Source organism: Aspergillus nidulans, chromosome II, assembly GCF_000011425.1.
Source record: "Aspergillus nidulans FGSC A4 chromosome II".
In the NCBI taxonomy this organism is placed as follows: domain Eukaryota; kingdom Fungi; phylum Ascomycota; class Eurotiomycetes; order Eurotiales; family Aspergillaceae; genus Aspergillus; species Aspergillus nidulans.
In genome coordinates, this window is record NC_066258.1 from 3,744,290 (window position 1) to 3,769,836 (window position 25,547).

Consider the following 25,547-nt stretch of genomic DNA (forward strand, 5'->3'; position numbering starts at 1 on the left):
CCTGCCTTATATGTCTTTCGCGCTCGCCCCCCGCAATGTGAGTATCTTACACTTGAAGGTGAGTATTACGCGACTGACTTTAATTAGGTAAAAACACAAAAGCAATTCCTAAGTTCTACAAAGAAAGCTATGTCTGTTCAGGGTAAGTGCACCTGCCAAGCCTCTATTAGTAGTCTACTGGGGTGAGAGCAGGGTGAGTAGGGTGATTTGTGGGTGATCAATTAGTGTTTAAAGTATAGTTACAAATCAACCATTTGGAAAGTGTTCAAACCATCAGCAGGAGAAGAACCTCTGTTAGTTTCATCATGGAAGTTGAACATCATGTTGAACGGGTAAATATCGCTATCAACGTACTAAATGGAGACGTAGCCTTAGCAGCTGTAAAAACAGATGCATGTGACATTCGTGCTTCCCGGGCCCCCTTGTCTGCAACTCTTGTCTGCGGACCGCCTTCGTCCCCTGATTTCTCCTTGTCTGCGGACCTGTTTTGTATCCAGATCTCCTTCGTCCCCAGTCATCGTCTGTCTCCAGACTAAAATATTATAGCTGTTTACAGCTTTCCTACGCCCTGTACCGATCAACCGACAGCGGTCGTACGACCGGCACGGTGGGAGGCCCGCCAACTGGCAGCTACTCTCCAAGGTCATTTGCTTCACACGATTCCAGCTCTTGTTCGATCGACCTCATCCATCGCAAGCTCTTCCCCAAAGTGCATAAAGATTGTTAACATCCTCTGGCTTGCTGTGAACAGCATTTAAACCATAGCAGCTTTGAAGAAGACATGACATAATATATCACGTCATGATTTTTTAGTCTCATGTGGGTGGATGTACGATATATTTATTCATTATTCCCTGGATTTGACTGTGTTTATTTTGCAAGGTCCTGCTATATACGGCTGAGATTAAACATTGAATTCACCAATATCAACATGTCCAACTATGAACCCAATGATGAAGGCCAGTTCCAAAGCTCGCTTGCCGCCCAAGCCAGGCAGATAACTCTACAAGTAGGAGAGTGTCGATTTGTTAAAGCACTAGCTAGATATAGAGGTTGTAAGAAGTTTGCATGCAGACTGTAGAGGTATTTTCCACAACTCCGGCCATATTGATCAACCTTGCCTATTCCTAAAGGCTGGAGAGAAGCTTCCTGATAGAGGAAGGCAAATAGCATGCTCTGGCTCCATATCACATAGATACAATGCAGATAGGTAGTTATGCCGTGATTGAATCTGTATTTTGGCAGGTAGTACCCTCCCTGATGGTTTCAGCGGGAAGACAGACGGATACGTTCGAAGACAAAACCAAAGAGGCAGAACTCGACTGGCAGGCCCTCAGGAAATCGCTAAACTTGGAGATATCAAAACCCTTCCTTGTTTTCTCATTCACAGCTTGAAGGTTTTGTCAATTGCATCTGGCTCAGCAAAGATGCAATGACCAGAGCGCGCTTTGCAGGGGTGTTGAAACAAACAAGAAACTAAACATGTAGATATTGTAAAGGAAATTGTTGAGGCAGCAAAAGCAAGGGGATTTGGGGTCCATAGGTGCTTGAGCTAAAGAGAAGCAGAGAAAATCTATATCGGGCCCAGGGCGGACAACGGGCGGCGTGAGACAGTCCCATGCATCCTCTCAGCATGGTTTAGTAATGCTGCCTTGCTCTCCAACTCCTCCTGGCAGATGCTGCATCTAACCCGCATATCTTCTGGATATGGCACGACATGGATGTCGACAAAGTGACGGGTAAGGGATCCAGGGGTATTGTAGTTTTTAAATCGCTTATTTTCTGGCATTCGAGGATTTCCAAGGCAAAGAAAGCAAATTGTCGGCCGTTCGTCTCGATTCTTCACGCAGACAGATGCAACTGCTTGAGAAAGAGTGGTTGTTTCCCTGTCAGGCAAAGGGCAATGTTGCCTTTTTGCAGGTGGAGTAGATGGTAAAGCATCTACAGCAGGACGCTTCCGCAAAGCATTTGGTCGTCTGACAGGTGATCCCTCTTCCACGTCACAGAAAGCAATGACAGCATTGATAGCAGCAATCCGACGCTGATATTCTTTTTCAACAGTTGAGCCTGGCGCGGTCAAGATGGTATCGATTAGAATCATATGCTGCGGGGTCATATACCCGGTTCGCTCCAGAGCCCCCTTCACCTCACTATCCAATAACTTCCCAGAAAGCTGCCTCTCGCTGTCAATCACCGGCTGCTCATTCTTATATCTTTCCAGATTCTCACGAACTAAGCGGTTTCGTTGCCGTTGCCACTCATTCCGAAACACACGCTGCGCCCGGCAATATCTCTGGCTTGCTCGCGTGTACTCTTTCTTGCACTTCGTCAAACTGTAAAGTGCCTGTCGAGTGGGAGGCGGTAGCTCCTTAACTTCTTTGTGATGTGCATAGTCCCCAAAGTTTTGCTGAAAGTCCTGTTCTGCCTTCTCGAAAGCGCGCTTCATCTTGTCCCGGTATTGTTTTCTTTCAGAGACTCGGTTCTGCAGAGCACGCACACAAGGGATTTCGTTGACACAGCGAGTGTCCTCAAGCCTGTAAGGTCGGCGGGGATCGATCGACCGGCTCATCGATGCTGCGAACCGCATCAGCTGTTTCTGAGATGGCAGCCCCCGAACAATCGCCTGAGCGTCAACATGGATGCCGACACTATAATGTTTAACAAAGGTATTGATGCTAGCATGCTGCAACATCACATTCTGGAGCTCGTTTGTAACTTCCGCTGTTTGGCCAAGGCAATGGCAATGTTAGTAAGAACATGTCCATTTTTGTCGTGAACAAGGAGACTCACGACTGTCATTGAATGCTTTTGCAGCTCCATACCGCAGTCCGTAGGGCTTGGTGACCTGTTCAAACCCTGTGATTTCACCTCCCCGCTTCATTCGATATCGCAGTGCTCCTTCTGTTAGTTGCTCCCCCAACAGGATTCGAATACCGTCTGGTTCGCGGACGGCCTGACAGAACACAAATTGATCAAGAATTTCATCTTTCAATTTCAGCTCTTGTTGTCCAAGTCCATCCAGGACACCAAGTTTATACAAGTTTTCAGGACAGTCCAACACGAGCCCATTCTCTGAGAAATTCTTGAACCCCTGAATACGAAACAGCATCCCTAGAAGGAACACATGAGGGCTCAAGACCAATGTTGGGTCAAAGATAATCTCAGGAATGGGAAAGGTATTCCTGTAAGACAATAAAATATTAGCCACAAAACACACCAGAGCCATTCAACCCTAGAATTATAGGTTTGAAACTCACTTTTCCTTCTCGCCCAGGAAAGTCTTGGTGAACTCCGGCGTGAAGTAAATAAATAACTGGGGACGCCCTCCATCCGGATTACGGATTAGAGTCAGCACAAGGTCCCGATAACGCAAGTTAAGCATAGCCCCTGGTCGGCAACCAGTGATGGCAGCCAGCTGGCAGAAGAGCAGCAGTTGTATCCGAAGCCACCCAAACTGAAATGTCATCTCTGTCGTTGACAGGAGCACGCGGGCGAATTCCGCTACGTCTTCGATGAACATAGTTGCCTTCGGTCGACGTCCGTTTTTAAGGCCTTTCTCCTGAGCAACGATCGCCAGTACCTGTAGACTATTAGCCAGACCCAACATTTGTCAGGTCATCGGCCGCTTACATCCAGAATCTTCACAGTGAGGTCTTTGTTTAGGCCCTGCCCAACCTCCGCCTTGTAAACCAGGTGCCACCATTTCCAGAAGGTCTCTAACGAGCTTTTGTATTGTATTCCTGGTGTCCGGCCTCCCTTCTTGTTTCGTCGCCGATCGCATCGCCAGGAGAAGAACGCTTTGAAGAATCGGATGGTTTCCTCAGAGTCAGAAAGCCAGTGAAAGCGTTCAATCGGATCGTGGTTTCCTTCGTAGCAGAATCTAAAAAGACTATTAGTTAGGAGTATTATTGGAGTGTAGAGCCCAATGACTTCTCACCGGTCCCAGTAATCCCGTGTTTTGTCTAAGCTAGCCTGGGTTCTTGGACTGTATCGCTTCTGTCGGAGTTGCGAGACATCAAGGCATTCAGCCTCTTTAAGGTAGTACGCTGCAGGGCGTTCCTGTTCGTCCTCATTATCCAGGATTGAATCATTGTCAGAATCATCCTCCAGATCATCATCACTTTCTTCTTCGGGTGCACTGTCCAAGGTTTCATCATCGGTGCTCTCGTCAGAGAAGATGCACGATACATCGGTGCTGGTGCCGCTGTCATCATCCGACCCGAACGCTCGACTGATGTGTCGCATGGCAGACAGATGAGGGAGGAAGGGTTTGTTGGCTGCGAGAAAGCGTAGAGTAGGATGAACGAGGTTGATCGTGAAAACAGGAAATAAAGGACAGATAATGCCTGGGGAAGGTTGTACGGAGGCCGCTCGAAAGCAGAGGAGAGAGGGGGAGAGTCATGGCTGCTGAAGGCTTTAAAAGAACTGGAGGGAAGACGGTCGCAAGGGGAGCTGAAAATGGCTCCCTCCTCAGAAGACTGGGGGATGTTGAAAGATGACGAGAACTAGCCCCTCAGTCAGCGGCAGCGTGGTGCATGGGCGTCAAGAGGAACCAGGCACCAGGACGACCGACTAGCGCGGGCCGTGGTGGTAATTGTGTTGGCCGTGCGATTATTTACACGTGATGCCAAGACTGCTGAGCGTTAGCAGGCCGCGTAAAACGGCGTCAAGGGTAGCCGTTTTTGGCTGCTGGATAACTGTTTCATCGTTAAAGGGAGTAACCTATATATAGTTGTCCCAGGGCTGTGCATAGGCCTTCTACAGTACCCATGATTTCTATATTATAGACCTCTATCCTGGGGCCCGCGGGGCCATGTCCCTTAGTTACTAGGATAGGGCCAAAGTAGACTATATAGCCATATCCTGTTCCTTGGCCAGTTTACAAGCTATCTAAGTATACTAATATCTATAATAGGGCAGGGCTATAGTCTTTGTTATCTGTTAGGAGTATATATAATAGAAGGAGAGGCAGCTCTATTATAGCATGCTCTGGCAGGGGGCTGAGAAGGAGTTATAGGATTTTTTTAAGCCTGGTTTTAGGCCTGCCTATAGTAGTCTCTGTAGCTATTTAGATAATTAGGTATTTAGTATCAAGGCTTATATATCTTACTGCTGCCCTCCAAAGGATGCTGTTAAGTAGAGCTTCTAGATCTAGTAGGTCTGCTTTGCAGAGAAGTACTGTAGTAGGGGTAGTCTTGTAGGCTAGGATAATAGCCAGGGCTGCTGTGCAGAAGAGAGAAAGCAGGGAGTTAACTACCCCTTTTATCTTTTGCCTGTATAAAAGACTTCTGCCCTGTACAGAGCTGTTAGGAGAATATACTATTTAACTGCTGCCTGTATAGAGGCTACTAGGTAGCTATGCTAGGTATTGCTAAGTCTCTTTAGGTACTAGGCAAGTTGTTTCCTGTGGCTAAAGACTAAATTAATATAGGCTTTAAAAGTAAGCTTTGTATCCAGAAAAACTCCTAACCAATATATATATAAAGATAGTATAATCTCCCCTATACTAGGTAGAGTAATTATAGGGAGATACTACTGCTGCTTTCTAGAGAAGTATTATATCTCTATTTTTTCTATTAAGAAAGGGAGGCCTGTCTCTGTCCCTAGGGTAGTTATTTATTTATAGGCCCCTACTAGTTGTTGTAAGCTCTCTTCCAGGGTATTCCTATTTAATATACCTATATTATTTATATAGTAGAAGGAGTCCTCTAAGGTAGAGACTATTCTTGCTATATATAGTAGGAAGAGTATTAGGAATAGGAGAGATTCCTGGGAGAGTCCATCTTTAATTAGTACTATAGCAGTGCCTTCTTTGATATAAATAGATACAGAGCAGCCAGTAAACCAGTCCTTAAGTAGCTAGAGTAAGCCTTTATACTATCCTTGCAGGTATAAGTAAGAAAGGAGCTGTTAGTATATTACAGTATTAAATACCCCTTTTATATCTAGTAGGAGTAGTAAAGCATCTTTTCCCTGTTAAAAGGCCTTCTCTACCCTATAAACAAGAACCTGGACTAGGTTAATAGCAGAGTATCCTGGCAGGGCCCTGAAGTAGCAGGGGGCTAATATATATACCTAAATTACTCTTACAGCTATCTGCTGTGCTAGGAGGTACTCTAGGCCTTTGCCTAGGATAGAGAGGAGGCTAATTAGCTGCCAGGCATTAAGTTAGGTATAGTCCCTCTTTCCTAGTTTTAGTAATATTATTATCTTTGCTGACTTCAGGCTTAGTAGAAAGCAACCTTCCTCTATATACCTATAGTATAGTTATATAATTATATCTCCTAGGACAGGCCAGAGCTCCCTCTAAGTAGTAGTAGCAAGCCTGTCCTCCCCAGGGGCAGAGGGGGGTAGGGCATAGAGGGCAGCCCAGTAGTACTCTTTTATTAGCAGGTATAGGGGGCCCAGGGGCTTATTAGGGGGTCCCTCTTCTATCTAATTTAGAAGCAGGGCCCTCTTCTCTAGGAGGTAACTGAGAAAGGTATTTACTTTACCCTGTAGGGTAGTAACCTAAGCCCCTTGTATATTTAGAAGAAGGGCAGCAAGCTGGTCTGGATATCTAATCTACTTAGCAAGTCTGAATATATCTATAGGTGCTGTAGCTTGTTTAATCTACTACTCTATATAGCTAGTTATCCTCCTAGATAACCTAGCAGCAGCCTCCCTGCTAGCAAGCTATAGGCCTACTCTGCATAGGCTACAGACTGTCAGAGTCCTTTAGCCAGCTTACTATCCAGTAGTTAGAAGCTCCCTTAATCCTAACCAGGCTATAGAAGCCTCTTCAAGTCTACTAGATCCCAGGCTATTCTGGGATTGCTGGGAACAAGCTGGCAGACAAGCTTGCAAAGCTTAGGTCCTCTATATACAGCCCTAACATCCCCCTATCTCCTGCATACCTATAATAGGAGATAAAATAATAGCTTTGTACAGAGATATATACTATATATACTAGTAAGACACCCCAAGCCTATAAGACCCTGGATATTAGACCCTATACAAAGGAAAGCCGCACCCGCTGAGTACAAGCTTCCCTGTTGGGTACTTGGCTGACTTGTTACTGCCTATACAGGGCACAGAGACTTTACAGCATACTACTAGTACTTCAACTACTTAGAATACCTAGAAAGCTGCTCTTGCAGTAGGACCAAGACCCTAGTATACTTCTTCTTCTGCCCATATACCAGAAAGTACTGGAAAGATAGATAGAGATATATAAGGGACAGCCTATTAAAAATAATAGACTGGCTCTTCAGTATAGCTGCCAGGGCTGAAGAATTCAGCTGTATTGTACAAGAATCATCCTTCTTTAAGGATATATGCCTGAACTGGGCCTGCTGGAGTGCTTGATAGTGTGTCAGTCTACACATCTACCTGGATAAAGGGTCCAGCCCCTCCCCCCAATCTATAGGTAGTCAAAACAGGCATCTGCCCTTGAAGACCTGACCAGGGCAGCGCTGGGTACTTCTTCTGCTTATTTCTAATATATATTGTCCATAGTTGCTGCTTCAAACCTGTATCTAGCTAGTTCCTAGGCAGTTCTGTTTAGGTAGCACGTCCAGATGCCCCCTGGGAGGCCGCAGATCACGTGGGCCCCGTGATCCGCCGAGTGACGTTAAATAATAAAACCAAACCAACAGGATAGGGAAAATGTAGACAAGATGGAAGGTAAAAGGATCTAAGATACAGTTCAAAAAGCATCGGATAAAAGTCAAAAAGCCCTTGCTATTTATGTTTGATACGGAAATATGAGGCCACGTGATCTCTGGTAGATTGACCGGACATCGCCTGTTTCTAGAAGGTTCCTACCCTCTGTATATATATAGTGGGGAAGAGAGGAATACACACAAGGGAAGAAATGAAGGAATCTATCGTCAACAAGATAGGTGTCAATCGTCATATGGCATCCGATCCTTAGTAGGCCACGTTGGTGTAGTTGATGCAGTTTCCTCCTGCCCTTTCTCCTCTGAGCATATTCCACGACAATGTTAAGCCTGGAGGGATTATAGTAGTGGCCTAGATTTTAGTTCTCACCCTTCTCGCTCCCCACACTCTCGGGTGGGTGATATTCTCACCTTGTTCTCACCCATCTCACCTGCACTCACCCTAGGCTTAGTGTCTCTCACCCCTAAAAGCAGCAACACACCCAGGGCTCGTTGCTCGCTCATCCGCGTTGAACGTGTGGCTTAAGTACGGCTGAGCGGACGGGAAGCCCTGTTTTCCACACCCTGTGGTCGTATGTACTAAACAAGTTAGAAGCAACATTGATACAGAGGGAAACAGGCCTTGTAGTTGTTCATGACCAGGAGTTGTTACATGGGATTGTACAGCGATGATTCTTGAATAGACAACTCATGTTTGTGCTGTAACTTAACACTTTTAGCTCTGACAGAAGCAGGTCTTATATTGTATCTACTGCCCGTACTGTATGGCAAGCCGCGGAGGCTGAAGGGGATTGTTTGCAGGACAGGCATCCACCGCGCGGCCTAGTTCAGTGAAATGAACAGCCGGTGGAAGTGCTCGGTGTTCATTCTCTCGCAGGAGATACTGTATCCGCCGTTCAGCCAGGGGCTCTTGAAAATCCCGTCGCCACTTTCAAGTTTGTAGTTAAATAGCTATTTACCTGTAAGGAATATCTGTTAGATTGCAGGACATCTTCTGTATAGAAAGAGGGGCAGGAAATCATGCCAGATAAGAGATTTACAGGAATCCTGTTTAGGACAACAGTCTTGAGGCAAGGCCAGTAAAGGGAGGATATAGTAGGTAAGAATGCCGCCCCTGTTTATTGGAATAAGGAAATCTATATCTAAGAACAGGATACCAAGTTCAGTTCCTGTAAATTGCATGAGAGAATATGCAAACTTGACAAGAACTCATCAACTTTGCTGGCGGGCCAAAGATCTATAGTAGGAAGGGTATTTGACTAGAGATAGTCACAAATACCAAGGTATTTAGATGCCCAGAGGGTTGCTAGGAGCCTTGCAAGACCTGACACTATAAATATATAATCCAGGTCAGGTTTACAGAAAAAGGCATATATAATCTTGAAAGTAGTTAAAGAGTACTTATATTATCTGTACTCTTGCATATATTATAAATAATCTGGCCTCAGCTGGCCTGCTAAGTACAGACAAAGCTACTATAAACTAACACAGTATTCCACAAACTACAACACAGTGCTATTGTAATCCCTTATAATCCTCTGATACCTGGCTTCTGACTGCAGGTGGTTAATGTAGGTAACCTAAGGCAGTATAGGAGCTTTATTAGCAGGGAACTGCGTGTGGGAGCAATTACCTGCTCTCTATCAAGCTTAACTTGCTACTACTCAGTATATACTGTTACTTCTATTTCTATTTTAAGTATCTTGTCTCTTATAGGTTGTAAAGAGCAGGGTAGCTCCAAATTCTCCTTTTATAAAGCTAGAAATAAGGATATACCTTTTCTAAAGGCCTAAGTAACACCTCTTCCTCAGACCCAACCCTAAGCCTTCTGTAGGAAACCAATAGAGTCCAGCTGCTTTGCATCACCTACCAAGACTGATATCTTTCAACTCCTCTAGATCCTTCTTGATACTTTCCAGGTCCATAGTAATTGTACTATAGGCATCAGCACCTAGTAGAACACAAATAGGAATACATCCCCTGCAACTAACAAGTCAATATATAGCTGCAGTAATCGTGCTTAGTTCTGCCCAGGAAGCCCAGTTTTCTGCCTTACCTATATACCCCAGCAGAGTGTTGGTGGGATAGTTCAGGTCAGCATAGGCTGGGTGTCCCCTTTTGCTATAGTCTTCAGCAAGGTGGTTGTATAATTGGTTTTGACACCACCAGGCTCAATATTGCATAGATGGACTATAAGTATTTATTTATTTATTTATTTATTTATTTTCTTTTTTTGGTTAGCCACATTATCAATAATAGCCATAGAATAAACTTATTATTCCACTCAGTAGGCAACTCCTTCGCGACGGCTTCAGTCCATCCCTCTACGGCAAACTTGCTCACATGGTAAAAAGAGCCGCCAGGGATACCAATAAATCCGCCCATAGACCTAACATTCAGGATCACACCTCCTCTATTGGGGTTTTTTCCCCTCATAATTCCTAGGACATGCTTGGTAATATTAACCATGCCCCAGAAGTTAGTGTCAAACAACTGACATGACTCTTTGTCCTGTGCTATTTCAGTATCGCCCACAAGAGTATGCCCTGCATTATTGACAAGGACGTCAATACGGCCAAACTTTGTTAGGGTCTCTTTTAGAGCGGCCTCAATTGATGGAATTGACGTGACATCCAGTGCTAGCTTAAGGACACTGGAACCATCTAGAATTGAAGACAAAGAACCAGGGTTACGAGCAGTCGCAATGATCAGATTAGAAGATTTCGCGATTAGTTGCACCAGGGATTGGCTGATCCCTGACGAGCAGCCGGTAACTTTGTAGAACGTGTTAGGCAGTCTCTCCGTATAGGGGGCTTTTTTACACAGGTACTAACCAAGCCAGACTGCATTTGCAGGAAGGTAGTATGGTTTTATGTTTGATGTGTCCATTGGAGGCTATCTTGTACAGAGGGGCCTGTAGATGAGGATAAATATGGTGTATTAGGATTAAGGAAGACTATCAGGACTATTAGGAATTCACTCATTTATAGAGTAGTGAGGACGGGCTAACAAAGCGCGGAAGTTTCTCCCACGGCCCGGCCCTGGGCCCCACCATCTCCAAATGAGCGGCGTTAAGTTCATAAGCAGTTAAGGCCAGGGAAGGCCATCTAGTTAGGTGCTGATAAGTGGGTCTGTTAGGTAGTAAGACATGCATAGGCAACAGAGAGAACAATTAACTTGGACAATGCATAGTTTCCGTATTAGTGCTAACAGAGACCTAATGGGTTTCAGGTTAACATGGTCTAAGGGCTACGGAGTAGACCCTCGGTGTAAGCAAGTCCCTCTTTAGTATCGTACTTTTACCCATACGTCTTGAGCTACGTCGAGAAGGCCGACATATGATGTTTTATTTTACCGAAATGTCTTCTAGCCTAATCCTAACTCCCATTTCACTCTTCTTTCTATCTAATAGCAACAAGATGAACAGGATTTTATGTTGACCACCTAACAAGCCGTTAGTATTGAAGACATCGGTGAGAAGCTAGTGATAGAAATTATATCGCCACCTCTGAAAGCGGTAAAAAGGGATAGGCGAGTCGAATTGATACGATCCACCAAGATTATTGAATCCTAGATTGCACTTCAGATCCGACAACGCATGCTTCTATCCGGAAAAAATCCTCCGTACAAGACGATACTAATGATTACGAATATCTGTAATAAAATATGAATTTTGATGTCCACACGGGCTAATGCTGAGGAAACCAATTGACATGATTAATTGAAGAACAATTTATGAGTAATTGCAATGCCACTAAGCCTAAGAAGCTAGAATTGGGGTACTACGACGCTGGTACTCAGTGGGTTGCCACTGATTCATCCGTCCATAGTGATAAGATCACCTTCCAGGTGGACAATAAGATCTCACTCAAAATTGCTTGCACGTTTCTGAACCTAAGTGCTGAGCCCATTTAGAGATAGTTCCTCCGGTATTGTACTTCTTTTTATTAGTATGTGTCTCTGTCGCTCTGTCGCGTTTTCTTGAATTCTTATTGGAGTAGTGTTGGTTACTGATTATCGTAGGTAACTAGGGATGAAGGCTTTAGTTGCATGGGTCCTTACGGGCGCGATACCGGAATGAGACAAGCTATATTATACTGAGTGTATGGTTGCCGACGCCAGGTAAGTTCGTATAGGGCTAATGAAAGGATCACTTTGTCTCCATCTCGGTTGCCAAAGCCGATCACGGCCCCGCTTCGCCCCCAAGAGTTCAGTGCTCGGGATGTTTGTTTGTTTGTTTGTTTGTTTTATTATTTAACGTCACTCGGCGGATCACGTGGCCCACGTGATCTGCGGCCTCCCAGGGGGCATCTGGACGTGCTACCTAAACAAAACTGCCTAGGAACCAGCTAGATACAGGTTTGAAGCAGCAACTATGGACAATATATGTTGGAAATGAGCGGAAGAAGCACCCGGCGCTGCCCTGGCTAGGTCTTCGAGGGCAGATGCCCGTTTCGACTACCTATAGATTGGGGGGAGGGGCCGGACCCTTTATCCAGGTAGATGTGTGGACTGTCGCACTATCAAGCGCTCCGGCGGGCCCAGTTCGGGCATATATCCTTGAAGAAGGATGATTCTTGCACGATGCGGCTGAATTCTTCAGCCCCGGCAGCTGTACTTAAGAGCCAGTCTATTGTTTTTGACGGGCCGTCCCTTATACATCTCCATCTATCTTTCCAGCGCTTTCTGGTGTATGGGCAGAAGAAGAAGTGCTACTGGGGTCTTGGTCCTACCACAAGAGCAGCTCTCCAGGTAGTCTGAGTGGTTGAAGCACTGGTGGTATGCCGTAAAGTCTCCGTGGCCTGTACGGGCGGCGACGAGTCGGCCAAGTACCCACCGGGGCAGCTTGTGCTCGCGGGAGCGGCTTTCTTTTGTATAGGGTCTGATATTCAGGGCTTTGTAGGTTTCAGGCGCCTTATTAGCATATGCTGTATATGTCTCTGTACAGAGCCACTGTTTTGCCTCCCGTCATAGGTATGCTGGGGAGGGGGGGATGTCGGGGCTGTATATAGAAGACCCTAGCTTAGCGAGCTTGTCTGCCAGCTCATTCCCAGCAATTCCAGAGTGGCCTGGAATCCAGCGGACCTGAAGGGGCTTCCGTTGCATGGTTAGGATTGAAGGGCTTTCCATCTACTGGGCGGCTATTTGGGCAATTGGGTGTTTAGTATCAAGGCTCATGTATCTCACTGCTGCCCTCTGGAGGATGCTGTTGAGTAGAGCTTCTGGGTCTGGTAGGTCTGCTTCGCGGAGGAGTGCTGCAGTAGGGGTGGTCTTGTAGGCTGGGATAATAGCCAGGGCTGCTGTGCGGAAGAGAGAAAGCAGGGAGTTAACTACCCCTTTTTGTTGTTTGCCTGTATAGAAGACTTCTGCCCCGTACAGAGCTGTTGGAAGAACACACTGTATAACTGCTGCCTGCATGGAGGCCACTGGGCAGCCGCGCTGGGTATTGCTAAGTCTCTTTAGGTGCTAGGCGAGTTGTTTCCCGCGGCTAAAGACCAAATTAATGTGGGCTTTAAAAGTAAGCTTTGTATCCAGAAGAACTCCTAACTACTGTGTATATAGGGATGGTGTAATCTCCCCTATACCAGGTAGAGTAACTGTGGGGAGATGCTGCTGCTGCTTTCTAGAGAAGTGTTGTATCTCTGTTTTCTCTATTGAGAAAGGGAGGCCTGTCTCTGTCCCTAGAGCAGTAATTTGCTTGTAGGCCTCTACCAGTTGTTATGAGCTCTCTTCCAGGGTATTCCCAGTTAATAATATGCCTATATCATCTGCATAGCAGAAGGAGCCCTCTAAGATAGAGACTATTCTTGCTGCATATAGCAGGAAGAGTATTGGGGATAGGGGGGATCCCTGGGGGAGTCCGCCTTTAATTGGTGCTGTGGCAGTGCCTTCTTTGATATGAACAGATACAGAGCGGCCAGTAAGCCAGTCCTTAAGTAGCTGGAGTAAGCCTTTATGCCATCCTTGTAGGCGTAAGTAAGAAAGGAGCTATTGGTGTATTACAGCGTCAAATGCCCCTTTCACATCTAGTAGGAGTAGTGAAGCATCTTTTCCCTGTTGAAAGGCCTCCTCTACCCTGTGAACAAGAACCTGGACCAGGTCAATGGCAGAGCATCCTGGCAGGGCCCCGAAGTGGCAGGGGGCTAGCACATCTGCCTGAATTGCTCTTACAGCTATCTGCTGTGCTAGGAGGCACTCTAGGCCTTTACCTAGGGTAGAGAGGAGGCTAATTGGCCGCCAGGCATTGAGTTGGGTATAGCCCCTCTTTCCTGGTTTCGGTAACATTATTACCTTTGCTGACTTCAGGCTCAGTGGAAAGCAGCCTTCCTCCATACACCTGTAGTACAGTTGTGTGATTGTATCTCCTAGTACGGGCTAGAGCTCCCTCCAAGCAGTGGTGGCAAGTCTGTCCTCCCCGGGGGCAGACAGGGGTGGGGCACAGAGAGCAGCCCAGCAGTGCTCTTTTGTTGGCAGGTGTAGTGAGCCCAGGGGCTTGTTTAGGGGTCCCTCTTCTGTCTGATTTGGAAGCAGGGCCCCCTTCTCTAAGAGGTGATTAAGGAAGGCGTCTGCCTTGCCCTGTGGGGTAGTAACCTGTGCCCCTTGTATATTCAGGGGAGGAGCAGTGAGCTGGTCTGGATGTTGTATCTATTTAGCAAGTTTGAATGCATCTATAGGTGCTGTGGCTTGTTCAATTCGCTGCTTCCAGTATTCAGCCTTTGCCTGTACAATGGCCTTCTGGAGCTGTTTATAGTTGGGGTTTTGTTGCTGTCTTGTTTGGTGTAGTATGTCTGTTAGTTCTGGAGTCCACCATGGGGTCCTGGGGAGTCTGCAAGTATTGTATCTTGATGCGCCTTGTATTGCAAGCTGGGATGTCTGGACCAGTTGTTTGGCTAGTAGGTCAATTGGTAGGGTTGGGTCAGGCGGGCTTGCCAGGGCTCTGGCTTTCTCCCAGTTGGTGGATCCAAGCTTGTATATAGGCGGGGGCTCTTCTTGTTCCAGTATTATTCCAATTGTTGCATGGTCACTTGGAGTCTTTAGATGGTCTTCTACTAGGGCCCTTAGTGGTAGGTTAGAGAAGACAAGGTCTAGGGTGTTTGGTCCACGGGTGGGGGTGCCTGGCTCGAGGCGAAGTTCCAGCTCATGGGCATCAAGCCAGTCTAATAATCCTGTTGCGCCAGGTGTGATAGCATGAGACTCAGTATCTGGCTGCCAGAATGGGTGCCGGGTATTGAAGTCTCCTGCTAGGATGGTGTTCTCTGGGGGTGCATATCCTAGGAGTGTGGAAAGTGTAGAGGGTGTTGAGCCAGCACCAGCAGGGGCAACTGGGTCATTAGGGGGGCGGTAGATATTGATAATAGTAAGGCCTGCCGTGTAGATTGTGGTGATGTCTGGTGAGATTGGTTCTGGGAGGGAATGGGCTGGGAGATCCCTTTGTACATATGTTAGAGTCCTGGGTCTGGCAGTCCATCGGGTCGGGGGACTGAACAGCTGATATTGTGGGTGGGTCTTGGTTAGGTGCTTTGCTGTATTTGTCCAAGGTTCTTGGACAAGAATGATATCTGCTTCAAAGGAGAGTAGCAGGTCATGTGCAGTGCCCCCCCTTCCTATATTAGCTTGTAGTATTTTCATAGTTCAGGGGAGGTCAGGGTTTGGTTTAAGAGCTCCTGGGTGAGCTGTCTTGTAGGCTGGTTTGTAGTATGGGTATTATCTGTTTGTTGTTTAGAGCTTTCTTCTGCTTTCTTCTGCTCCTGTTGGAAGGCAAGCCGGCCTGCCTTGCAGATAGCAGCTAGAGCATCTTTTGAGAGGCGGGTGACAGTGTTCCTCTGGATGTGGGGTCTGGCTGGGTATTTTTGGAAGTCCGCTGCATGCGGGCCGCAGCAGTTGATACACTGTACATGGCAGTTGTATTCCTGTTTTAAGGATCCGCAGGAGATACAGTATTTGCTGGAGCAGCAGGCTCGTATATCATGGAAGCGGTGGCATCGGGTGCATTGCAAAGGCCTTTGCTTGGGGCGGGTAGGCCTTGATAGGCTGGACAGGCCAAAGAGTTGCAAGGGGTGTTGTAGCCTTTTTGGAAAGGCTATGACTGCTGTGATAGAGTCCCTCTCTACTGGGTGCTTTGAGAGTTTGGCCATGAGTGGTTTAATACTAGTAATGCACTCTGCTTTATTGCTGATATCTGTAATTGTAGTATCTATCCATCCATCCAGGGACCAGAGTTGTTTCGGGATCCGGGGGACAATAACCTGGTGATACTCTGTTGGTATTTCAAAGTATCCATCCCCAGCTAGAGCGAGCAGCCTTCTCTGATAGTAAGAAGACCTTGCCTTGTTCAGTTGTAGTGATTGTGTATCCTGTTGATATTACTTGCACCTGTGCAATCCTGTCCGGAACTTTCCCTGCAAGGGTGACCCGGATGCCATGTGGTCTAATAGCCCGGAGGCTAGAGGAGGCCGGGAGGCAGAGGAAGATGCGGTGGTCAGTCTTGTTTGGCTGCTTCAGCTTTCGTTGTGCTGGTTGCTTGGCTTGCGTACGGTGTTCTGGGGCAATAGTTTGCCAGTTCCCCTGACCAGCTCTTGGGGCTGTCAGGGATGCCCAGGTTGTAGGCTGCGAGGTTCGCCTCTTTAGGGGGCCTTCGCAAGCTTCAGGAGTGCGGAGGTTGGTTTGGCTGTTCTATCTGCCTGGATGGCTGTGGGGGTGCAGCTGCTGTCATCAGAGGAATCAGCTGAGGGGAGTCCTGTTTTGCTAGGGAAACAAATCTGGCTGCAAGCCCCCGGGCCAGGTCTCTTGGGCGGCCCTGTAGAGAGGAGACAGTTAGATCTAGAGCTTTAGCAAGAGAGGTCATTGCTAGTTTCCAATCATTAAGAAGGACTAGCTGGTCGTCTGCTACCATGCTGACCTGCTCGCAGATCGATGGGGCTTGCGGCAAATGGGATACAGGGACCGGAGCTGCAGTGGGAGTCTTCTGTGGGGAGAATAAGGCCCTTCTCTTCAGGGAGTTCCGGGGTAGGGGGGTCGGGGTGGTAGGTCCTGAGGGGGGTTCAGAGTTTTCACCCAGGAGCGGAGTCCCCGGACGGGCTCCGCCTGGGGGGGAGTCATCCACCTCCATGGGGTGGAGGGAATGATCGATGAGCAAAGCGTAAGAGATCAGTTATTAGAGCAGTAGGGGGCCCTGTTCTCCCCTCGTCGTGGTGGACTGTCAGTGCTCGGGATGCTTCCTGAGCCGAGACTCTAGTAGTGTACTGCCTGTCTACAAGACTGACACGTTGTCTCGGGAGTATTCTGTCCGCATGGGGTCTCTAGATAGAGAGCGCGATATCGTTACCTGGGAACAACAAAACGCACGAGATAGAAAACCCCGGATCGCCAGGTTTCCCTGCTTTACAACTAGAATGTGAGGACCTGTGGAATCGACGCTGCATAAAACCGCTACCGAGCCCATAAACGGCCGCATTTCCACCCGTAACTCTTTAACAGCGAGCGGTCGGTTTACGTGGGCACCAAATATGGCCTTCGCCGGGTACGATCTCATAGATGGCATCGTTGTTGTCGGGGACCTTGTTGTCTTGGCCGAAGACGAGCACTTGCTGCGGACTTGAATAGGGTGCCAAACACAGTCAGTGCGGCCGTGCAAAGACACAAGAATTGCGGGAAGAATCTTTTGATCGCGTGGTGGTGGTATGGGGTGCAGTGGTGAAGGAGCGATGAGAAACGAACCTCGAGAGCAGGGTTGGCTTTATCTCAGTTGCCTGTCTGTGACTCAGAACTGTGCCACCTGGCCACCTGGTTTCATAGTCCACACACTAAACTAGGGCGCAGGAGTGGCACATGCGCCGGATCGCCCGGTGCACGCACGGCACCAAATTCCAGGTTCCAGCACGGGGACGACCAGTGAGATGTGCTGATCCATCGCACACCGGAGGATTGCAACGGCAGCTGCAGCAGCAACTTAGAAATTCCGTTATCGCTCATTTACCTTGCCAACTTCGTTCATGTACATAGATTATCGTGCATGTTCAGAATGCGGCCCTTTCACATCCTTCAGCTGACAAGTGCGACGTCTTGATATAAGTTACAATACTCCGGCCAGTTCAATGGTGTTTGGTCATTTCATGTAACACCCTGCTAACACCCTGCTTTTAAAGCCTTGTTGTTGCTAGACTCCGTATCAATTAACCAGAAGAGAAGGGCCCTAGGCTAACAGAGTATCCGCCCTGAGGCCCAGTTAGTGCTTTTCGGTGTCCTCCAGGATCCTCCTCCGTTGGACGTGACATGCCGCGGATCCACCTAACATTGTAGTTGCCGTACCGAGTGCGGGTCTGGCAGAGATCTTATATGAACTAAAGAGTGGCAACTAGTATACTGCGTAAACGTCGATTCGAGAAACGCTAAGAGAGCTAGGGTCAAGGCCAAAGATCCACAGGGCCTCGCAAGGCGATGGCCCAGGGGCTTCAAGTGGCTGTAAAGTCTGCGGCCCACTGGAAATGAGTTTATTTTGACGGTTGGTCTAGCGACGTAGCCTCGTGCTACCACAAGGACGGACTGGAGACAATGTCCAAGGCAATGGCGTAGTATTCTGGTTTGGACCCATCTACGTCGATATTGCTGGCGAGTGGCCTTGACTCGAAGCGGACGGTAACTAGAGTAGACAGATGCGCTGGAATCCTTTTCTGTACCGGCAATTTCATTCACGGGCAGAAGGAATGCTTCTCATCCGTGATAAGTAGAAGAACTGTTTGCGCCCCTGGACCTGATCGTATGAATCGAGGCTGCCTTAAAGTAACTTCAAGTATATCCAAGAGCTGCCTAAGTACACTAACAGCTGTACGAGAGCTAATACCCACGAACACCCAGATAATATACGGGGGGTAGGCATCAATAGCTGCATCAATCTCGATGCCGTACAGCCAACTTGAGGTACCCATCAATGACCAGATAAAGTCTGGCCCAGGCACAATTTATGCATCCCGATGGCGCTGAGAGTCATGTAGGCGTCTTTGGGCGGCTACGGGTGCTAGTTGAGTGTATATTGGGAGAGCTGGTCTGTGCGGACGAGAAATTGTACAGCTGAAACTGGCCATTCGCACGTGCAGTCTTGGGGGCGGTCCACCCGGATTCTAGAGAGCAATCGTAGCAACTGGAGTCTTACTGCGCTATGACTGCTTCGGCATGTTTGTCCTGATGCGCTGGGCATTGGGCGCCTCCAGTCACATATCGACGTCGAACTCGACGAGCAGTGGGGTCGGCATAACCTCTTCCGGAGATAATGCTGACAGGACAGCCACTTTGCCTTTTCAGTAACACCTTTATTCCAGCTGAATGCAGTCTTGCAATTGAGATAAGAAAAGATGAGAGTCGTCAAGGCCTCACGGTGAGCAAGCACAGGAAAAGCAGGACAAGCCGCTGTGCTAAACCTTTTCGTGATACTCAGCCACAGCGCGCTCACCCTGATTGGGTGGTGTTGATACGCCAAATCTGGTTGTGCTGAGACGCCATTCAGCCCGCTTCCTTCCGTCTAGTAGCAGATCTCAGCCACCATCCAGATTGCTGGTTCCAGGACACTCAGAAACCGGTGTCACCGCTTTTTCAACTCTAAGCAAGCCCTTACGATAGAATAGGCTAAGCCTGTTGAAAATAGGCTTGAGTATCATACTGCCAAGTCCTGCATCTATGGGTCAATATCATATCATAACCTGAGGCTGAAACTCCTAATGGCGGTTCCCGTGATCTGCGGGGCAAAGCTTTTGTAGCGCAATCCACGGTTGGCCAGAAAAAGCTGTCATAGAATAGAGTGAACTAAGTGATTATTGTCTGAAAGAGCGAGCTCATGGACTTAGTTACAGAACAAAAAGACGGAGATACACGTGTCATCTTATATAGCCCCTCAATGTCGGAGGATCAACTACTCCAACTCCAAGCGCTAAGCCATATTCATAACAGCTTTAAATAGGGCGGCTGTGCCTGAAGGCCCACATCTAACCTACATATCCCCTCCTTTCCCCACCTCTTTGACCAGGTCGATATCACCTTATTATTTCTCATAGTTTCGCCATAACTCAAACCCATATACTACAACTCCAGAGCTAGCTTACGAAGAGTTGGCTCGATATGGCTGATCCACTATCAATTGCGTCTGGAGTTGCCGGCTTGCTGTCTCTTGGTATCCAGGTCACCCAATCTCTGGTCAACTTCTACTCAGCGTATTAAGGATCAGGAATCCGATTTGATTCAGATCACGCAAAATCTTGGAAATCTTTTGGTTATATTTACGGCCCTTGATGAAGCATTGCTAAGGCGCCGGCCGCGGATTGATGATCAAGAGCTGGTTGGCAGTATTGACAGATCAATATGGGGGTGCAAAGAGATTATCAAAGAGTTAGAAGCCGAGTGTCATAAATTACAAGAGACATCAACAGCCGGATTTAAGGGTCAAATCAAGTCTGCCGGGCGTCGGGTCGCGTATCCCTTTCGAAAAAGTACTCTCCAAAAGCTTGAAGAGGACATCAGTGAGATACGGGAGAACCTGTCCCTAGCACTTGACGTGCTCCAGCTCAAAAGCAACAATACGCTCCAGGAGGACTTGTCAAAGCTCAGGTCACTTCTTGAACACATAAATGCGACTCATATCTCGTCTGAAATACGTAGCTGGCTTATGGCTCCAGATGCGACCAGTGATCATAATGCTGCCTGTGAGAAACACCACTCAGGCACCGGGACTTGGTTCATTGAAGGCCATCATTATAAAAATTGGCTGATGGAGCGCAACTCTCTCATCTGGATAAATGGGTTTGCTGGATGCGGCAAGTCGGTCATGTGTTCAACAGCCATTCAATCTACCTTCCTTGAGAGTCAATATCGACACAATGTGGGCATCGGATTCTTCTACTTTTCTTTTCGTGATAAGTCAAAGATCACAGCTTCCGGCATGCTTCGAGCGCTATTATTACAGCTATCAGCGCAGCTTAATGATGGAGAGAAAGACTTGCAGCAACTGCATGCAACATACAGGCTAGGAACTCCACCAGTGGAAGCGCTTCTCAACTCCCTTCAGAATACTTTCAGCAAATTCCAGGACACCTACATTCTGCTTGATGCACTGGACGAGAGCCCCCGAGAGAGTGAAAGAGAGGGGGTGTTAAAAGCAATAGAGATAATGCGGCAGTGGCGCTTGCCGGGCTTTCATCTTTTAGTTACTAGCCGTGACGAGCTCGATATCCGCCAGTCACTAAAGCCCGCTCATCATCAAGATCTCATGATGAGGAATAGTGAGGCCGAGAAGGATATAGCAAACTTTGTTTCTTACCAGCTCAGCCATGACCCCAAATTTCAGAGATGGAAATCACGTCATAGAGAGATTGAGGACAATTTGGCCAAAAAGTCACAGGGAGTGTAGGTACCGTAGAATATCAAAGATTTAAGTATTTTGACTGATTTATTTACAGATTTCGATATGTTGAGTGTCAATTAATTGCTCTTAAACGTGCTCGGAATCAGAATCGGCTTGATGAATGTCTACGTTCGTTGCCACGCGACCTGGATGAGACATATGAGCGGATTTTGTGCAGCATCGACAAGGACGATGCTGGGGATGTCCAACGAATATTGACAGTGCTCTGCGTGTCTAAACGGCCGCTATCAGTGCACGAATTGATTGATGCTCACGCAATTGACCTTGCAGAGCCGCCGCACCTTGATCGTGACGGTCGATCATATGATCCAGACGATCTCATTGACATCTGTCGTGGTCTGATAGAATTTTCGGTGATCGAACAAGACAATGAAAAGAAGACAACTGTTGCCCGCATAGCACACTTCTCCGTACAAGAGTACCTTGAGTCAGACCGTGTGCAAAAAGAGGCGAAAGCATTTGCGATTCACAAAGAACGCGCCAACATTGAACTTGCTCAGATCTGCCTTGTCTATCTTCTAGAGCCAAAGCTCTGTGACAGTCCACTAGATGAGACAAGGCTCGCTGAGTTTCCTTTAGCTCAATTTGCTGCTATGCATTGGTACAGTCACTATAGAGATGGTTCCGGAATGGAGTCAGCAGCCGAAGATTTAATTCTGAGGCTGTTCAATAATAACGCAAAGTCTTTCCTGACATGGCTGCAGCTCCATGACTTGGACAGCATGCGGGACTGGGATTTGACCTTGAGGAAAGATTTGGAAGATATACCATCGCCTTTGTATTACGCAGCCCTTTTGGGGCTTGAATCAACCCTGAACACACTCATAACCACATCAGCCAATAAATCCAGCCACGAGGACTTCGTTAATGTTAAAGGTGGACGTTATGGCAATGCTCTGCAGGCTGCATCATATGCAGGCCATGACAAGATAGTGCAGATACTGCTGGACCATGGTGCTGAAGTCAATGCTCGAGGTGGATGGTATGGCAATGCTCTTTATGCTGCATCAGCTCACGGCCATAAGGAGATAGTGCAGATACTACTGGACCATGGTGCTGGAGTCAATGCTCGAAGTCGAGGGTATAAAAATGCTCTTTATGCTGCATCAGCTAACGGCAATAAGGAGATAGTGCAGATACTACTGGACCATGGTGCTGAAGTCAACACTCAAGGTGGATATTACGCCAATGCTCTTTATGCTGCATCATATAAAGGCCATGAGGAGATAGTGCAAATACTGCTGGACCATGGTGCTGAAGTCAACACTCAAGGTGGACATTGGGGCAATGCTCTGCAGGCTGCATCAGCTAGAGGCCATGAGGAGATAGTGCAGATACTGCTGGACCATGGTTCTGAAGTCAATGCTCAAGGCGGAGAGTATGCCAATGCTCTACAGGCTGCATCAAATACTGGTAATGAGAAGATAGTACAGATACTGCTGGACCATGGTGCTGAAGTAAATGCTCAAGGTGGAGACTATGGGAATGCTCTTCAGGCAGCAGCAGCTATTGACCATGAGGAGATAGTGCAGATACTGCTGGACCATGGTGCTGAAGTCAATGCTCAAGGTGGATGGTATGGCAATGCTCTACAGGCTGCATCATATACAGGCTATAAGAGGATAGTGCAGATACTGCTGGACTATGGTGCTGAAGTCAATGCTCAAGGTGGATGTTATGGCAATGCTCTGCAGGCTGCATCAGCTAGAGGCCATGAGAAGATAGTGCAGATACTTTTGGACCATGGTGCTGAAGTCAATACTCAAGGTGGATGTTATGGCAATTCTCTGCAGGCTGCATTATATGCAGGCTATGACAAGATAGTGCAGATACTGCTGGACCATGGTGCTGAAGTCAATGCTCGAGGTGGATATTATGGCAATGTCCTTTATATTGCATCAGCTAAAGGCCATGAGGAGATAGTGCAGATACTGCTGGACCATGGTGCTGAAGTCAATGCTCAAGGTAGAGAGTATGAAAATCCTCTGCAGGCTGCATCTGCTGAAGGCCATGAGAAGATAGTGCAGATATTGCTGGACCGTGGTGCTGAAGTCAGCGCTCAAGGTGGAGAGTATGGCAATGCTCTTTATGCTGCATCTAATGCGGGCTTTGAGAAGATAGTGCAGATACTGCTGGACCATGGTGCTGAAGTCAATGCTCAAGGTGGAGAGTATGGAAATCCTCTGCAGGCTGCATCTGCTGAAGGCCATGAGAAGATAGTGCAGATACTGCTGGACCATGGTGCTGAAGTCAACGCCCAAGGTGGAGAGTATGGAAGTGCTCTGCAGGCTGCATCAGCTAGAGGCTATGAGAAGATAGTGCAGATATTGCTGGACCGTGGTGCTGAAGTCAGCGCTCAAGGTGGAGAGTATGGCAATGCTCTTTATGCTGCATCTAATGCGGGCTTTGAGAAGATAGTGCAGATACTGCTGGACCATGGTGCTGAAGTCAATGCTCAAGGTGGAGAGTATGGAAATCCTCTGCAGGCTGCATCTGCTGAAGGCCATGAGAAGATAGTGCAGATATTGCTGGACCATGGTTCTGAAGTCAGCGCTCAAGGTGGATGTTATGGCAATGCTCTACAGGCTGCATCATATGCTGGCTATGAGAAGATAGTGCAGATACTGCTGGACCATGGTGCTGAAGTCAGCGCTCAAGGTGGACATTATGGCAATGCTCTGCAGGCTGCATCAGCTAGAGGCTATGAGGAGATAGTGCAGATACTGCTGGACCATGGTGCTGAAGTCAATGCCCAAGGTGCAGAGTATGGCAATGCTCTGCAGGCTGCATCATATAAAGGTAATAGGAAGATAGTGCAGATACTGCTGGACTATGGTGCTGAAGTCAACACTCAAGGTGGATATTATGCCAGTGCTCTGCAGGCTGCATCAGCTGATGGTGATGAGAAGATAGTACAGATACTGCTGGACCATGGTGCTGAAGTCAATATTCAAGGTGGAGAGTATGGAAATAGTCTGCAGGCTGCATCATATCAAGGCTATGAGAAGATAGTGCAGATACTGCTGGACCATGGTGCTGAAGTCAATGCTCAAGGTGGAGAGTATGGAAATCCTCTGCAGGCCGCATCTGCTGAAGGCCATGAGAAGATAGTGCAGATACTGCTGGACCATGGTGCTGAAGTCAATGCTCAAGGTGGACATTATGGAAATGCTCTACAGGCTGCATCATGTGCAGGCAATGAAAAAATTGTGCAGATACTACTGGACCATGGTGCTGAAGTTAATGCTCGAGGTGGATTGTATGGTAATGCTCTTTATGCTGCATCAGATAGAGGCCGTGACAAGATAGTGCAGATACTGCTGGACCATGGTGCTGAAGTCAATGCTCAAGGTGGAGACTATGCCAATGCTCTGCAGGCTGCATCATATGCTGGAAATGAGGAGATAGTCCGGATACTGCTGGACCGTGGTGCTGAAGTCAATGCTCAAGGTGGAGAGTATGGAAGTGCTCTGCAGGCTGCATCTGCTGAAGGCCATGAGAAGATAGTGCAGATACTGCTGGACCATGGTGCTGAAGTCAACGCCCAAGGTGGAGAGTATGGAAGTGCTCTGCAGGCTGCATCCGCTGAAGGCCATGAGAAGATAGTGCAGATACTGCTGGACCAAGGTGCCGAATCCAACCCACACAAATAGGAAGGTTTATTCGTTCTTTTGTATCGTCAGCAATATCCGTACTTGCTGTCTACATGGGCAGTACTGACGAGCGCCAGAATCAAGTGCAAACGTGAGAAATTTCGAGGAAGATTTAACCCGTCGTGAGTGCCTTTCCTTGAACCAAGAATGTTAGGTACGATGTCGACTGCGCACGGCCTGCCACTGAGTCTATGCGGATTAAGGCTTCCTCAGATAACACCTTTACCTGCCTGTTATATCACGTTCAATGGAATTTTCTCCTCTTTAGTCTGTATCTAAGTGCTGATAGATAGTTAGTGAGGCTAGTTGTGATTGAATACACATTAATTATTTAAGTGCTAGATTGCTAGCCACCATTGCTTGGTAACCCCGTAGAGCTATAGTTATATGAATAGGAACAATCTTCGTAGAGTGACGTTGAGAATATTCTTAATTATTAAGATAAATTATTATTCTACCTTTCTATATTTTATAGCTCTCTAATCTTCATGTTCTGATTCGGCCGCACCGCCGGTGCTCTGACATATACGACGCTTCATCTGAGTGGGCTAAGCGACGTTCTTACTTCGAGCCATCCGGATGCGTACTACGGGCATTACGCGGGGGACGTGGATTGAGGGAGTCAAAGGAGAAGGCGTAGGCAGCGTATTATGGGGATAATCTGCCGAGATGAAGAGGGTCAAGGCGAAGCTTGATCCGCATGATGTTTTTCATAATCTGCAGAGTGTTCAGCCAAGGTAATAGGTGCGTTGGACAGACTGGGTCACTACGGTGGGTGACGGCCCTCACCGACGGGCTATGGATAGGCTCGCTGTGATGCATTGA

The 25,547-nt window shown here is 47.5% G+C and overlaps 5 protein-coding genes across 5 annotated transcripts, besides 2 other annotated features; 2 read left to right on the plus strand and 3 right to left on the minus strand.

Annotated features, from left to right (window-relative positions):
* Positions 1–16,282: part of a sequence feature (contig 1.61 483..865047(-1)) that runs on past the window's edge.
* Positions 11–717, plus strand: ANIA_11402 (uncharacterized protein; the record flags this gene model as incomplete). Its single annotated transcript, XM_050611511.1, has 4 exons — positions 11–37; positions 88–142; positions 240–293; positions 557–717. The coding sequence occupies 4 exons, from the start codon at positions 11–13 to the stop codon at positions 715–717; spliced, it is 297 nt and encodes a 98-aa protein (XP_050467534.1).
* Positions 1,574–4,245, minus strand: ANIA_03546 (uncharacterized protein; the record flags this gene model as incomplete). Its single annotated transcript, XM_656058.1, has 5 exons — positions 1,574–2,721; positions 2,791–3,182; positions 3,258–3,580; positions 3,631–3,880; positions 3,938–4,245. The coding sequence occupies 5 exons, from the start codon at positions 4,243–4,245 to the stop codon at positions 1,574–1,576; spliced, it is 2,421 nt and encodes an 806-aa protein (XP_661150.1).
* ANIA_03545 (uncharacterized protein) lies at positions 9,311–10,851 on the minus strand (the record flags this gene model as incomplete). The annotated part of the gene is made up of 6 exons (XM_656057.1): positions 9,311–9,318; positions 9,532–9,612; positions 9,718–9,782; positions 9,823–9,851; positions 10,005–10,474; positions 10,839–10,851. The coding sequence occupies 6 exons, from the start codon at positions 10,849–10,851 to the stop codon at positions 9,311–9,313; spliced, it is 666 nt and encodes a 221-aa protein (XP_661149.1).
* Positions 14,307–16,770, minus strand: ANIA_03544 (endonuclease/exonuclease/phosphatase family protein; the record flags this gene model as incomplete). The annotated part of the gene is made up of 4 exons (XM_656056.2): positions 14,307–15,265; positions 15,811–15,988; positions 16,029–16,334; positions 16,417–16,770. 4 exons carry the CDS (start codon positions 16,768–16,770, stop codon positions 14,307–14,309), a joined length of 1,797 nt encoding a protein of 598 aa, XP_661148.2.
* Positions 16,283–25,547: part of a sequence feature (contig 1.60 475..68571(-1)) that runs on past the window's edge.
* On the plus strand, positions 19,770–24,722 carry ANIA_03543 (ankyrin repeat domain-containing protein; the record flags this gene model as incomplete). The annotated part of the gene is made up of 3 exons (XM_656055.1): positions 19,770–19,829; positions 19,861–21,050; positions 21,104–24,722. 3 exons carry the CDS (start codon positions 19,770–19,772, stop codon positions 24,720–24,722), a joined length of 4,869 nt encoding a protein of 1,622 aa, XP_661147.1.